Below are 15428 nucleotides of genomic sequence, written 5' to 3'. Positions count from 1 at the left end.
AAAAACCAGGCTCCAAAAGTGAATGTTTCCAAACCTGAAGATACCTATCAAGAAATTTCAATGAAATACATGAGCAATTAAGGATATTAATCCTTCCTATAGGTCTTTCCTGTTTAGTTTTGTCTCGTTTCTGGGCCAAACAGACTCCACTAGCAGTGCCAGGGCTGAAGGGGTTTGCCAAACATGGTTAGGAAACTGGCCACAAACAAGGGGACTGAGCACGTAAGAACACGTATCAAGAATGACAAAGGCCAGGCTTCTCACTGTTGGAGAAAGGAGTCACAGATACAGACATAAGAAGGCTAGAACGAATCTGGTGATGATGGATCATAACTGGAGATATTTTGGGGTGAACGCATGGTTTTAAATAAGTAGGCAGATAAATAGACACCAAAGCCAACTAGAGGCAGAATCTGGGACAATGGAAGCCTCAACATAAACAATAGTAATGTAATACAAACCATTAAAAAGAAATCCATGAATGTATACGGATATAAGTAAATATATGAATGCAGAAGAAGGAAAGGCTCTACTTTACAGTAGAATGTCGATAAACGTAGAAAGAATAATGGAATCAGATAAACAATTTGGCCATCAGCATAATAATTATTTCAGGCAAGAATTATCAATGGATGCTAAAACCGATGGGAAAAACAGGGTATTTACATTACCTTAATATCTCTCCCCATAAAATATTTACTTGCTAGTTAAAAAATAGAAAATACTGGGGAGCCTGGATGGCTCAGTCGGTTGAGCATCCAATTGTTGATGTTGGCTCAGGTCATGATCTCATGGTTCATGGGATTGAGCCCCACATCAGGCTCTGCACTGACGGCGTGGAATCTGCCTGGGATATTCTCATTCTTTCTCTCTCTCTGCCACATCCTCTCCTCCCCTCTCAAAATGAATAAACCTTTTGAAAAAGTAGAAAATACTTATTAAGTTTCCATTGTGAAAATGGAAAGACCCCATCTTACCAAAAAATTAACATCACTAAGACTTTTGCTTCCGGGAAGATCGAAGAGATGCACTTTTCTTATTCCCTCTTGCTAAACATAACTAAGAACCCGGGATGTTGTGCGCAAAGTGAGACTTAGAAGCCTCTGGAAGGTGGAGGGAAGTATGCAGATGGCTGGGGAAACTCAGGACCTGAAGACGACACCGTGGAGAGTTCTCTTGATTTTCTTTTGGCCTCTTATGTCCCCAACTGGATACCAGAAAAACTAGAAACTCCTATGAGCATAGACTAAACACACAAACGAAAGCCACAGCAAAAGCCTGTTGTAACCATGCGACCAGGAAAGAGGCAGACTGGCAAGACAGAAAACTTTTAGACAACAGCCTCTCTACTGCAGCCAAACAACACAGAAAAGACTGTGGCCCCACCTTTACCAGGACTTTCATCTGTGCGGTCCTGTCTCCCACCCCTACCCCTCAGGGTGAGTGGAAACCATGGGGAGATCCTAGACATACAATCCCAACTGGCAGTGACATGGCACCTCACCCCATCCCCACTGGGTGGGACCAGAAAAGGCCCAGGGGAGAGCAGGACGTTCACCACCAAATGACACACACCCAGCATCTGTAGAGGCCACAGTGAGGAGCAGTATTAGGTACTTCTACCCCTCCCAGCCAGGGAGGCATCAGTGGAGACCCCAGGGGGGACCTTGACCTCTACCCCCAGTTGGCAGTTAGGAGAGTTAGGAGGTGGGTATCCGCCCACTGCAGACCCCTCCCAAAGCGGTGCTGGAAGAAGTCAGCTAAAATAGAAGGTTTCAGGGGGGCTGGAACCTGGGGGGTCAGCCGGTTAAGCATCTGACTTGGGCTCAGGTCATGATCTCATGATTTATGAGGTCAAGCCACACATTGGGCTCTGTGCTGACAGCTCAGAGCCTGGAGCCTGGAGCCTGTTTCAGATTGTGTGTCTCCCTCTCTCTCTCTCTCTCTCTCTGCCCCCACCCCGCACTCGTGCTCTCTCTCTCAAAATAAATAGACATTTAAAGAAAAATTTTAAAAATAGGTTTCAAGTAAGATCCAGTCTCATAACCTGATACCCAAATGTCCAGGTTTCAATCAAAGATCACTCATCAAACCAGGAACCAAGAATCTCAAAAGGCATGAGAAGAGACAACCAACACTGAGATGGCAGAAATGTTATAATTATCTGACAAATATTTTAAAGCAGCCATCATAAAACTACTTCAATCACAAACACATTTGAAACAATCCCCCCCACCCCAACCACCACCAAAGCAGTCTCAGGAGAGAAATATATGAAGAACAGCCAAATGGAAATCCTAGAAACGAAAAATACAATAGCTGAAATAATAGTTAATATCACCAGAAACCGTACACTTGACATTGTGAGCCTTCTTTTTTCTAGTTAATTTATTTTTTTAAGTTTATTTTTATTTATTTTTTTGGAGAGATTGAGCATGCATGAGCAGTGGTGCGGGGGCAGAAAGAGAGAGGGAGACAGAATCCTAAGCAGGCTCCATGCTGTCAGCGCAGAGAGTGATACAGGGCTCAAACTCACAAACTGTGAAATCATGACCTGAGTGGAAGTTAAGAGTTCTATGCTTAACTAACTGGGCGCCTAGGTGCCCCGACATCGTGAGCCTTCTGATACAATCCAATGAGAATACAGCATCACCTCCACGTTCTATGATATTTCTGTCAAAAAGAACCTGCAATGGGTCTATCATGGAGAACCATCAGACAAAACCAAATTAAGTTGCATTCTAAAGAGTTATTGGACTTTGCCCTTTCCAGAATATCAAGGTCATTAAAGACAAGGTGGGCCTGCGGAACTGTTGTAGGTCACATGGTGCTGGATTGGTTCTGGAACCACAACGATTATTGAGACACAACTGGTGAGATTTGAATGAAACCTGAGGATTGGGTCAAAGTGTTGTTCAGTGTTGATTTCCTGACTGTGATTATTATGCTGTGGTTACATAGGAGCGTCCTTGTTTTCAGGAAATACACAATGATGTGTTAAAGGATAATGGGTATCCCATCAACAACTTACTCTCCAATGGTTCAGGGGGGAAGAAATCAATATGTATAAATAATGTGGAATCGCATGAAATCTCTGGACATGAAAGATTCCGTTTTCCTGTCCAATGAATGAACTCTTGAACTGGGCCAGAAGCAGCAACTATTTGACAAGCAGTTGCTCATAAAATTTCAACAGGACAGCAAAGTTAATTAATACATAGGAGGACAGTTTTAATTGATAACACCAATAATCAAGAAGATAGTCATCAGAAATTGTTCAACTGGTCAGCACCAAATTAGCAGGGTTTTTCCTTCTCTCCTTTATCTAAATCATGGAATCACCCCTTCCTTTTTTCCTCATAAACACTCCTTGGTTTCCCTGAATGAGCAGCACACTTTTCTGGTTATTCTAGAATCTGTACTCTCCCAATTGCAATTCTGAGACTCAAATAAAGACCTTTGTCCCTTTTCAGTTCCACCTCCTTTCCTTGGTTGACAACACAAAGGATAAAAAGGGAAATATGGTAAGTTGTCAACAATTAGGGAAACTGGGTAAAGGGCATAAATGAATTGCCTGATTTTCCAGCTTTTCTATTGGTCTTTACTTCCAAATGAAAAGTTAAAATATAGAACTGGTTGATTGAATTATGGTGCATTATGGATAACAGAAAAATATGTATTTGTTCTCAGTGATTCTGAAGTTCTCTACTGACATGGAAAGATATCACCAATATATTAAATGAAAAATAACAAGGTGCAGTGTGCAGAGCGTAATTTGGTGGGGTGAGGGTTGTACTAATAAATGAAGAGATGACACCTAGAATGATATAAAGCCAAGTGTTAATGCAGGTAGTCTCAAAATTTTTCTCTATGGTGAGCATCTATCAGTTCTCTAATTGGAAAAGAAAAAACCTCTTCTATGGGCAGGTAGAAGGAAGAAGGGCAGAAAGGACAGCAACCAAGCAAATAACTACCGTTGCTATGATTTCATGGTTAAAACACCACATTCTGTATTCTTATAGAACATAAATACATATAATAAGTCCAACCATAACAGTGTGAAATTAGAAATTATAAGAAAAACTAGGGGGGAAAAAAACACATGGAGACCCAACAACATGCTAGTGAACAACCAATGGGTCAATGACGAAATCAAAGAAGAAATTAAAAAATACATATGAAAACATACATAATGGAAACAATGACTGAAAATCTTTGTGGAGAGCCCCTAGCGTGCTCAATCAGTGGAGAGTGCCACTCTTGATCTCAGGGTCAATGAGTTCAAGCCCCACATTGGGTATGGAGCCTACTTGAAATCTGGGGCGCCTGGGTAGCTCAGTCGGTTGAGTGTCCGACTTCGGCTCAGGTCATGATCTCGCACTCTGTAAGTTCCAGCCCCGCATCAGGCTTTGCAGACAGCTCGGAGCCTGGAGCCTGCTTCCGATTCTGTGTCTCCCTCTCTCTCTGCCCCTCCCCTGCTCATGCTCGGTCTCTCTCACTCCCAAAAATGAATAAATATTAAAAAAAATTGTTAAAAAGGAAAAAATCTTTGAGGTGCAAAGTTTATAGCAGTTCTAAGTGGGAAGTTTATAGCAGTATAGGCCTACTATAGGAAACAAGAAAAATCTCAAATGAAGCATCAAACCATACCCCTAAACGAACTAGAAAAAGGACAGATAGAGACTAAAGTTAGTAGAAGGAGATAGTAAAGATTAGAACCAAAATAACTGAAAAAATAAATAAATCAATGAAACCAAGAGCTAGTTCTTAGAAAAGATAAAACAGAATTAATAAACTTTTAACCAGACTCATCAACAAAGACAAGTACTCAATGAGTAAAATAAGAAATGAAGGAGAAATAGCCAACACCATAGAAATACAAAGAATTATAAAATACTATGAAAATTATATAACAAATTGGAGAAACTAGAATAGAAAAATTCATAGAAACATAGTCTTCCGAAATTGAATCAAGAAATAGAAATTTTGAACAGACCAATTATTAGTAACAAAATTGAATCTGTAATCAAAAAACTCCCAAACAAAATGCCAGGACTGGATGGCTTCACAAGTGAACTCTACCAAACATTTAAAGAAGAGTTAATACCTATTCTTCTCAAACTATTCCAAAAAGTAGAAGAGGAAGGTAAATCTCTAAATTCATTCTATGAGGCCAACTTTACCCTGATACCAAAAGCAAAGACACTACTAAGAGAACTACAGGCCAGCATCTCTGATGAACCCAGAGACAAAAGTCCTCAACCCATATTAAGAAACCAAATTCAATAATATGCTAAAAGGATCATTCCATGATCAAATGGGATTTATTCCTAGGATTCAAAAGTGGTTCAATATTCTCAAAACCAATGTAATAGGTCACATTAACCAGAAGGATTGAAACCATATGAACATCTCAAGAGATCCAGAAAAAGCATTTGACAAAATACAACATTTGTTTATGATAAAAACTCTCAGCACAGTGGGCGTAGAGGGAACCTACCTCAACATAATAAAGACCTTGTACAACAAACCCATAGCCAACATCATACTCAGGAACAAGACGAGGATGTCCTCTCTTACCACATTTATTCACCATAGTACTGAAAGTTCTAGATGCAGCTATGAGACAAGAAATAAAAGCATCCAAACTGGTAAGAAAGAAGTAAAACTGTCACCATTTGCAGATGATAGGATATTGTATATAGAAAACCCTGAGGACTACAAAAAAAAAAAAACTATTAGAGTAAAGGAATTCAGTAATGTTATAGGATACAAAATTAATATGCAGAAATCCGTAGCATTTCTACATGTGAATCATGAAGTAGCAAAAAGAAAAACTGAGAAAAGAATCTAATTTATGACTGCACCACAAGGAACAAAATATCTAGGAATAAACTTAACCAAGGAAGTGAAAGGCCTATACTCTGAAAACTATAAGACATTGATGAAAGAGATTAAATAGGACAGAAATGGAAAGATATTCCGTGCTCATGGATTGGAAGGATTAATAATGTTAAAATGTCCATATTACCCAAAGCAATCTTCAGATTTAATGCAATCACTATCAAAATACCTATGGCATTTTTCACAGAACTAAAGCAAACAATCCTAAAATTTGTGTGAAACCGCAAAAGGCCTCAAACAGCCAACGCAATCTTGAGGAAGGAGAACAAAGCTGGAGGAATCTTGGAGTGTATCCAGATTTCAAGCTACACTACAAAGCAGTAGTAATCAGCACAGAATGGTACTTGCACATAAACAGACACATAGGTCAACGGATCAGAACAGAGAGCTCAGAAACAAACCCACACATATACGGTCCATTTCTCTATGACAAAAGAGTCTCTTCAACAAATGGTACTGGAAAAACTGGACAGCTATGTGCCAAAGAATGAAACCGGGCCACTTTCTTACACCATACACAAAAATAAACTCCGAAAAGATTAAAGACCTAAATAGGAGAGCTGAAACCATAAAAATCCTAGAAGAAAACATAGGTAGTAATCTCTTGGGCATTGGCCTTAGCAACATATTCATGGATAATTCTCCTTGGGCAAAGGAAGCAGAAGCAAACAAACCATTAAAACTACGCCAAAACAAAAAAAGATTTTGCTCGCGTGTGCACACACACACACACAAAGACAAGAAACACACAAAAGAACTCAATAAAACAACAAAGTAACTTACTGAATGGAAGAAGATATTTTCAAATGATGCATCCCATAAAAGGTTAATACCTAAACAACATAAAGAACTTACACAACTCAACACCAAAACAAAACAAAACACCAAACAATCCCATTAAAAAATAGGCAGAGGACTTGAAAAGACATTTTTCAAAAGAAGACCTACAGATAACCAATACACAGATGAAAAAATGTTCAACGTTACTAATCACAGGGAAATGCAAATCAAAGCCACAATGAGATATCACCTCACACCTGTCAGAACAGCTAGAGTCAAAAAGGGAAGAAAACAGCAAGTGTTGGCGAGGATGTGGAGAAGAAGGAACCCTTGGGCACTGTTGGTGGGAATGTACATTGGTGCGGCCACTGTGGAGAACAGTATGGGGTTTCCTCAAAAAATTAAAAATAGTATTACTATATGACCCAGTAATTCTGCTACTGGGTATTTACCCCCCCCCCAAATGAAAACAGGGATTCAAAACGATGTATGCAACCCTATGTTTACTGCAGCATTATTTACAAGAGCCAAACTATAAAAGCAACCCAAGTGTCTATAGATATGTGAATGGATAAAGGAGAGGTGATTACACACACACACACACACACACACACACACACACACACACACACACACACGAATATTACTCAGACAAAAAGAAAGAATAAAATCTTGAAATTTGTGATAACGTGGGTAGACTCCACGGTATTGTGCTAAATGAAATAAGTCAGAGAAAGACAAATAGCACGATTCCACTTAGATGGAAATGTAAGAAACACACGAACAGACTCTTAAATACAAAGAAACTGGTGGCTGCCAGGGAGAAGGTCATGGACGGGAGGGGATCAGCAAAATAGGTGAAGGCGATTAAGAGGTACAAACTTCCAGTTATAAGACAAGGAAATGAAAAGTACAGCACAGGAGATACAGTCAACAATATTGTAGTGATGCATGGGCACGGGTGGTGACCACACTTAGCGCGGTGAGCACTGAGTAAGGTATAGAATTGTCGAATCGCGATGCTGTACATATGTAATGTAGCATTATAGATCAGCCACATTTTAGTAATAAGAAAACAATGGGAAAAAAGTATCAGGGCAATAATGACGCCCAATGTGAGGTCGGTTTGCTGTTTTTACAGTTCTTATAAATTAATGAACTGATTTTCTCCACTTGATGCATTATTCTTTTTGTGTAAGTCAAATCTTTAAAGAGAAAATATATTAACAAAAGATAACACCAGAACCAACAAAACTCCACAGAGCCTGCCCCTAGATCTCCAGACTGTGGGGGACAGTCTAGGCACACAGCTGGCATCCTTCAGGCCACTTCCTTCTGAATCATTTCACCAAACTGTACCATTGAGTCCAGAAGTTACCGAAGAGCAGGTTTGAATAGGGAGAAAATGATACTACAGCAATTCCCACATACAGAGAGATATAAAATAGATCAAGAAAAGGGATTGGATAGTATCAGAAAAGGTGAAGTAATCCTGATCTTCATAAATTGAAAGCTGAAGGGTAAGCACTCAGGGCACTTAGTCATTTCTGATGACGACATCACTCTTTGCGTCAGGGCGGATGCGGAGGGGAAGGATCGGTGTCTAGTTCACGTTTCAAATAAAGTTAGTGACGCAAGCACGAATATTTCTACTAGAAAAATCGCTCTGTACACACTCAGGATTGATCGTTCGCATGATCAATTAGGCAATCTTCCTCCTCCCCCTCTTGCCTGGCTGCTTTCCACCAGGGTCAATGAGGACAACCAACTGCTGTTGAAGTGTCAAGAAAGTCGAAACTTACATCTAAACGAGGCATGAAGATATGATAGATTTCAGTTATGTTACCATCCTGCTTTCCCTACTGAATTATCGGGACTTACTGGCAATAATTGGATCCAATCCTGACATCAGGAGCAAATGTTAACCACTCTTATCAAATGGAAGTACTTAATCCTCTGTCAGAGCACACGGTTTAGCTATAGAACTAGCAATAGTGTACAGGGTCAAAACGGGTGCAGTCGATTTGAGGACAGGTCCAGAGAAGCCACCAGATGGTCCTACGAAGAATACAGTAGGAGGAGACGTCAGAAGAGCCTCTCAACATGGACTTCTGAAGAAATCCTTCCTGCTCCTCGTATGGATGCAATTTTCATACAACACACAGTCAGGAGGTGAGAAATAATTTATCTCAGGTGTGGCTTCTCTTTGTAAAAACAGTAAGACGCACCATTCTTAGACAATTCTTTCTCGGTTTCTCATATTATGATTTGTCATTAATGTTTTTTGGCACCGATGGAAGAAAGTTAATGAGCGAGAGAAAAAGTAAACGTTATACCTCTTTGTAGTTAATTCTCCCATCTTGAAGGTGGAGAAACTCCAGAGCTCTGTGTCCTGAAATATTAAATCAATTAAATTCAACTGTAACTGAAAACAGAACTTACTCGAGATATTTTAAAAGGAAGATGTAATTTTGCCATTGTAACTGTCAAGGAAGTGGGAAATGGAAATGAAGTGTGTACGCACTAGTAATTTTCATCAGGCATGAGATTCTTATGATGTTTATTTTGTTAAACTACAGATCAAATCCGCACGGGGATTTGAACTTTCTACTTAGGTAGCACTATAGACCTGGCGAGGCTAGCTAGCAGTTCCCTCCTAAGTAAATTTAAGTAAATAATACCCACCTTACGGGTTTGTTGAGAGAGTCACACAAAATAAATGCTGTGTGATGAGCACAATGGCTGATACACACTAGGAGCTCAGTAAACAGAAGGTGTCATCACTGTATTTTGCCTCAACAACCCACTGAGATAAATAAGCCTAAACAGGAAATATGATACATGGCCAAAAGCATGGAATGAATCAATGACTCTCAATTTTTTTTTTCCATCAATTAGATGGACCAAAAAAAAAAATCATCTCGGGTCACCTGCTCCACCCACATGCCCATACACCCACACCCTGAATCTTCTTAGAATCTAGAAGATGAACATGCCTTGCGAAGTCACTTCCAAGGGTGATACCTTATTTTTTATTGTGCATCACATCCAGTTTTATAATCCATACAAAAACACAGCCACTACTAGAAGCATTAATACTATACGATACAAGCTCACAGTCCACACAAACGACCTGTGTAGAAGATTCCAGTGATTTACAAATCCAAACCACTGAATGAGGCCAAATCTAATTAACTCGCCTGAATGTCAACCTTCCACACAGGCTTTATAGAAGAAGTGCAAATAGGAACCAAGACATTTATAAAACCCTCTAATTAGTAAATGTTGGAGTTTTGTCTTTTACATAAAAATCTTCAAAATCTGGGGCACCTGTGTGGCTCAGTCTGTTGAGCGTCCAACTTCGGCTCAGGTCATGATCTCATGGTTCGTGGGTTTGTGGTTTGTGCTGACAGCTCAGAGCCTGGAGCCTGCTTTGGATTCTGTGTCTCCCTCTCTTTGTCCCTCCTCTGCTTGCTCTCTCTCTCTCTCAAAAATAAACATTAAATTTTTTTTTTAATCCTCAAAATCTGTACAGGTTAGGAGTGGTCTTCAATTATGCTCAAAGCTTTGTATTAATATACTACATTTAATATATATTTAGTATATATTAATCTATTAGGATCTTTGTCACAGCCTAAAAAATAGCAAGCAATTATCTGATTTTTTTTTTAATTTTATATTTCATCTGTGTTTAAATTCTAAGGATCGGGGCGCCTGGGTGGCGCAGTCGGTTAAGCGTCCGACTTCAGCCAGGTCACGATCTCACGGTCTGTGAGTTCGAGCCCCGCGTCAGGCTCTGGGCTGATGGCTCAGAGCCTGGAGCCTGCTTCCGATTCTGTGTCTCTCTCTCTCTCTGCCCCTCCCCCGTTCATGCTCTGTCTCTCTCTGTCCCAAAAATAAATAAACGTTGAAAAAAAAAATTAAAAAAAAAATAAATTCTAAGGATTGAATACTTCAGTATTTCTACTTATACTTGTCCTCTTTCAGCCCACTTATAGTTTTAGCCAATTTCAGTTTCACAGACCTTACACTTGGAAAATACTTTTCAAATTCATTGGCAAGTTTGGCTTCTTTATCCTACAGGAGAGGAACAGAGAGGAAATGAACTCCTCTTGTGGCACGTACTTAGTTTACAGAGCTGGTATTAGAACCTCGGTCTAATTCTCTTTTCTGTTGTTTCCTGACTCTCGCTAGCAATAAATGTTTTTGGAAAGAATGCTGGACTGGCTGTCAGCACAGCCAGTCCTAGGCCAGCCCACTAACGAGCTAGCTGGGAGATTCTTCTACATCCATGTCCTTGTACGTGAACCGCAGGGACTGGTCTCAGTGACCTCTAGCGCCCTTCCAGACAGTAAAATTCTGTGAGCATAGGTTCTTGGGCGCTAGAACTCAATACCTAGGTCTATCCTGCACTGATAAGTTTTCACACTTTATTTGTAATGTTGTTCTGCTTTGTACCTTCTGGAAGTGGCCTAACTAGAAAATATTATTGTTTTTATCTAAAAGTAAACCCAGACATCAGGTATTACCTGAAATTAATCCGAAAATTGTTACAGAATATAATCCCATCTGCTTAGATTATAAAATGGCTGACTTTTTCCAGGAGTTAAAAAGTAGTACAAATGCCCTTCGTACGAGAACTGAATGTACTGTGCACCAATATCCGATACTCTGCCTGTAGCCGGTCCTTCCCAGCTGCTGTCCTCATCCTGGGCACCTCTAATGCCAGTGGCCACGTTCCCTCGCGTCCTTCCCCTCCCTGCAGCCAAACCCTTGACTCGGGGGATACACTCTTGGGGCCACAAGTGGCCTTTCCACACACTTGGAAATACAAAACAACAAAAATATCTTCCTCTCTCTTACAGAATTCCACGCATCTTTCTCCTCTCTGCATTCGATCAGATGTTCTGCTTCTGGGCAGCCCCCAGCTCATCCAGCTTGTCTGCCCACCCGGAGCAACAGCCAGGGACCGTATCATCAAAGATGCATCGTTGCCAGGCTTCCTGCCCACCCCTGACTCGGATCACGGCCCGCCACTCTCCACCCCCTGGCTGCTGGCTGCAGCCGGGGGAACTTGTTATCAATACACAGGACCGACCGTACATCTCTTCCTCAACGCCTTTAGACGGATTTAGAGTCCTAATAGCACAGCAAGGTGCTGGCACTTACCTATCTCTATGTGCGTGGAGATGCCACATGGTGAACCTCTCGGACACAGGGAGCCCAGTGCGATCAGCAGCCCGGGCCAGAACCTGCACGCAGACATGCCCTCGTTCCTCACCACTCCGGTGACACGACGTGTCTGAAATCCAGGCCCAGGCTCCCTGCTTTCCCTCTAAGCGGGTCACCGACACGGGAAGCCCAGCGTCGTTTCAAAATAATAACACTGCCCAGCAAACTGTTTAACTACTGTTTAACTTCACCAGAACAGCAAACAAACTCCACCTAGGAGGGGGAAAAAAAAAAAAAAAAAAGCCATCAACCCAAATCTGAATGTCCTGAGGTTGAAGCATTGCCACTTTCTGACCCAGGGGGCCTCCGGATTTCTTTTTAACACGAAATTTGTATGGTGACACTAGCAAAGTTTTTCTCCAAATATTCTTTGCTTTCTTAAAGAGAGAGAGAGAGAGAGAGAGAGAGAGAGAGAGAGAGACTGACTCACCTGTCTATGTTGACAGTCAACATCCCCTCACAAGGGCTGATCTCTCGGGCATCGTTTCCACACACGTATCAGGTGCCCCGCGTCCTTGGCCTCCCAAGCCACAAGTGCTGGGAGAGCTTTTATGACAATCAGCTGGCACCAGCTTCTCTTTCAGTATTTGGCAACAGATACCAACACCCGCGAGGGGATTACACAAGGGCAGCCACTCCTGGTCTCTCCACTTCTGGTTGCTCTTACGGGGCTTATCTCGAGCCTGTGGCACGGTCAGATTCCTGCACCCCAAGAAAAGATATCGATTCCACTGGGGGCGGGAGACGTGGGACCGATTTAAGACTGGGAAACAAGAATTCAGAAAATGCTAGGCTCAGAATCCACCTGTCGCGAAGGATCTAATCTACAGCACTTAATCCATGGGAAAAATTACGTGACGCTCTCAAAGCTCAAATTGTGCATAAGATACGGGAAAAGCCAGGAAGGAGATCCTAAAAGGGTGGGCAGAAACCACACTCACGCTCAGGCGAGCAAATAGAAGAGAAGACAGAATGTGGGATGATCTGAGATCCTTAGAGGCCTGCCAAGTTTCCCCTGTAACCTTAGCTCAGCCGCCGGCAAGCCCCAGAGAAAGGAAGCCCACAGCTGTGGGCTCAGCCATGAGGGCACTGGGCTGGGCTGCTTCTCACTGCTTTTCGGCCAGAGACCTTTAATTGACATGGTTTGTCTGGTTAACAGGGTGCTTTACAAACCTAGGTCTAGGCTCCTCCTTACTCCAAGTGGGGGAGTGGATGGGCAAAGGGGAGAAGTAGAAGGTGGAGGTGCCCAGGACAAGGGCACGTGACAAAGAAAGTTCCTGGGTACTGATGGTCTTGCCCTCGCGGGCCCTGGTGAGCGATCACACCCATCCAGGCTCTGGGGGACATCCTAGGCAGCCCAGGAGCAAGACAGGAACCAGGGGGGAATGTGCTCCCACTCTGAACGGGGGATTGCACAGGGCACTAGACAGAGAAGGGGAGGCCAACAGCATGAATTTCCTCGGCCTGAGGCCTTTATGGGCCCCTTCCTTCATAAGGATAGAAAAATTAGATTTTACACTGGCATTGGCCTAAGTATTAATACTTATTATTAATAGTTAGCTATTAATGGTTAATATTAATCATATTAAAGTTCACTTTTTTCCTGATTTTTATAAGAAATAACAGTTTTGTGTGCCCCCAAAAGTATCATGGGCTCTAGGCAGTGTGCCTTTTGGAGAAGTGAGTGGACACTGTTGAAAATGGAACCTTACAAAGATAAGCCGACAGAGGCGCATGGGTGGCTCAGTTGGTTAAGTGTCCGACTTCGGCTCAGGTCATGATCTTGCAGTTGGTGAGTTTGGGCCCTACATTGGGCTCTGTGCTGACAGCTTGGAGCCTGGAGCCTGCTTCAGATTCTGTGTCTCCCTCTCTCTGCTCCTCCCCTGCTCACGCTGTGTCTCTCAAAAATAAATGTTAAAAAAATTTTTCTTAAAGATAAGAAGACAAACCGCAAGAGACTCTGTAAGAGAACTGAGGGTGCTGGGTGGGTGGGATGGGCTAAATGGGTGATGGGCATTAAGCAGGGCACTTTTTGGGATGAGCACTGGGTGTCATATGTAAGAGATGAAACACTGGATTCTACTCCTGAAGCTAAGACTATACTGTATGTTAACTTGAGTTTAAATTAAAAGAATTTTTTTAAAAGATAACCAGACTGACTTGGGGTGGAGAGAGGCAGTCATGGTTGCCCTAACAAAACGCGTTGCCCCAAACCCAAGACAGCAAGCTGTCAGTAGGGCTCCCTCTGCAGGCGGCAGGTGGAAATACACCACGTCCCCAGTCCCCCATGACACCCACCGGCCAGCACGCCCTTCCAGGGCCCCTCTCTCCCGTTCCTTCAGAATGCAGAAGGAAATAGCGAACCCACACACACAAAAGATTAAACTCCGCCGTTCCCACTTCTGCTAGATGTGACGGACTCAAGACTGAGTGACGCCGACTCAGGAAAAACCGAAGTCAAAATCTAAATGCCTGGGCATTTTGCAAATAAGAACCCAACGTCCTAGAGAAAGGTGAAGGGCCCACAGGCTCCGGCGAGGCCACCAAGAGACTCCACTCGGTAGGTGGGGAGAAGCAGAGAGATGCCAAGACTAGGGGTCCTACATCAATGCATAGAATGGGGCTTCCCTTGAACCCACAAATTCCGAAGATAGCCCTATTTCTATTTGCATCCTCATGAATGCGGAGGCTCCCTTGCTGCTTCTGGAGTTGTATGCTCTTGTCTACTTGTGACTCTACCTCGGTTGATTCGATTCTGACAAATGGTCCCACTGACGAGTCGGGGCGGCCTAACTTTAATCGTAGCAGTGTCTTGTCCAAGGGCAGTTAGCAGGACTTTGAACGTTGTGCCCGATTTATTGCAGTAACTCTCCTAAGCAATTATGTTATCTCAGAACGAAAGAACTTTCTACCAAAAAAACAAAACCAAAAAAACCTGAGGTTAAGTAATTTGTCTAAGGTCATACTGCCTGTGGACAACAGACTCGGCTTGGGGCCAAGACGGTCTTCAGAGGCACGGCTACAGATCACGGCGCGGGGTGGGGGGGGGGGGCGGTGACCCCAATTAATGGAGAGAATATGTAAACACACACCCAGAAAAACGTCCAGGCACAACACGGAGCCACACTCGCCCCGCACACAGGGACCTCGGCCCAGAGCCCGAGCGGGCTGGGCTGAGGCGACGAAGAGCCGAGATCGCGCCCTCAGCGGTTGGGGCAGCACCGCCGGCGCATCCACGGACTCGTACAAATTCCGGTGGCGGGGGAGGCATGTTGGGGGGGGGGGGCTCGCGGAAGAAGGAGCAGGTGCCCTGCAGTAGTTGGGGGGGCTAAGGAATAATTACAGAAGAGCACTCGGGGCGGGTAAGGTGCGGCCGGCAGGTGCGTACCCCGGGGAGGCCTCCCAGGTCCGGCGGGGCGCGGGGCCGCTCTTCGCGGAGGACCCGGTGCAGCGCCGAGGGCGCAGGAGAGGGCGCTGCTCCGCGTCCCCGCGTCCCCGCGTCCCCGCGTCCC

The 15428-nt window shown here is 43.2% G+C and overlaps 1 protein-coding gene across 1 annotated transcript in view; it reads right to left on the bottom strand.

Annotated features, from left to right (window-relative positions):
- Window positions 1-15428, bottom strand: part of GPLD1 (glycosylphosphatidylinositol specific phospholipase D1) — a 68670-nt gene that overhangs the window by 51356 nt on the left and 1886 nt on the right. The window contains 3 exon segments of the mRNA XM_019830144.3: window positions 9021-9076; window positions 11854-12129; window positions 12347-12618. Of these exon segments, the coding sequence (XP_019685703.2) occupies window positions 9021-9076; window positions 11854-11950 (153 nt within the window). The 5' untranslated portion in view covers window positions 11951-12129; window positions 12347-12618.

This window comes from Felis catus, chromosome B2 (assembly GCF_018350175.1).
Source record: "Felis catus isolate Fca126 chromosome B2, F.catus_Fca126_mat1.0, whole genome shotgun sequence".
NCBI lineage: Eukaryota > Metazoa > Chordata > Mammalia > Carnivora > Felidae > Felis > Felis catus.
The sequence above is the reverse complement of the archived record's forward strand: the minus strand, read 5'-3'. Positions and strand labels throughout refer to the sequence as shown.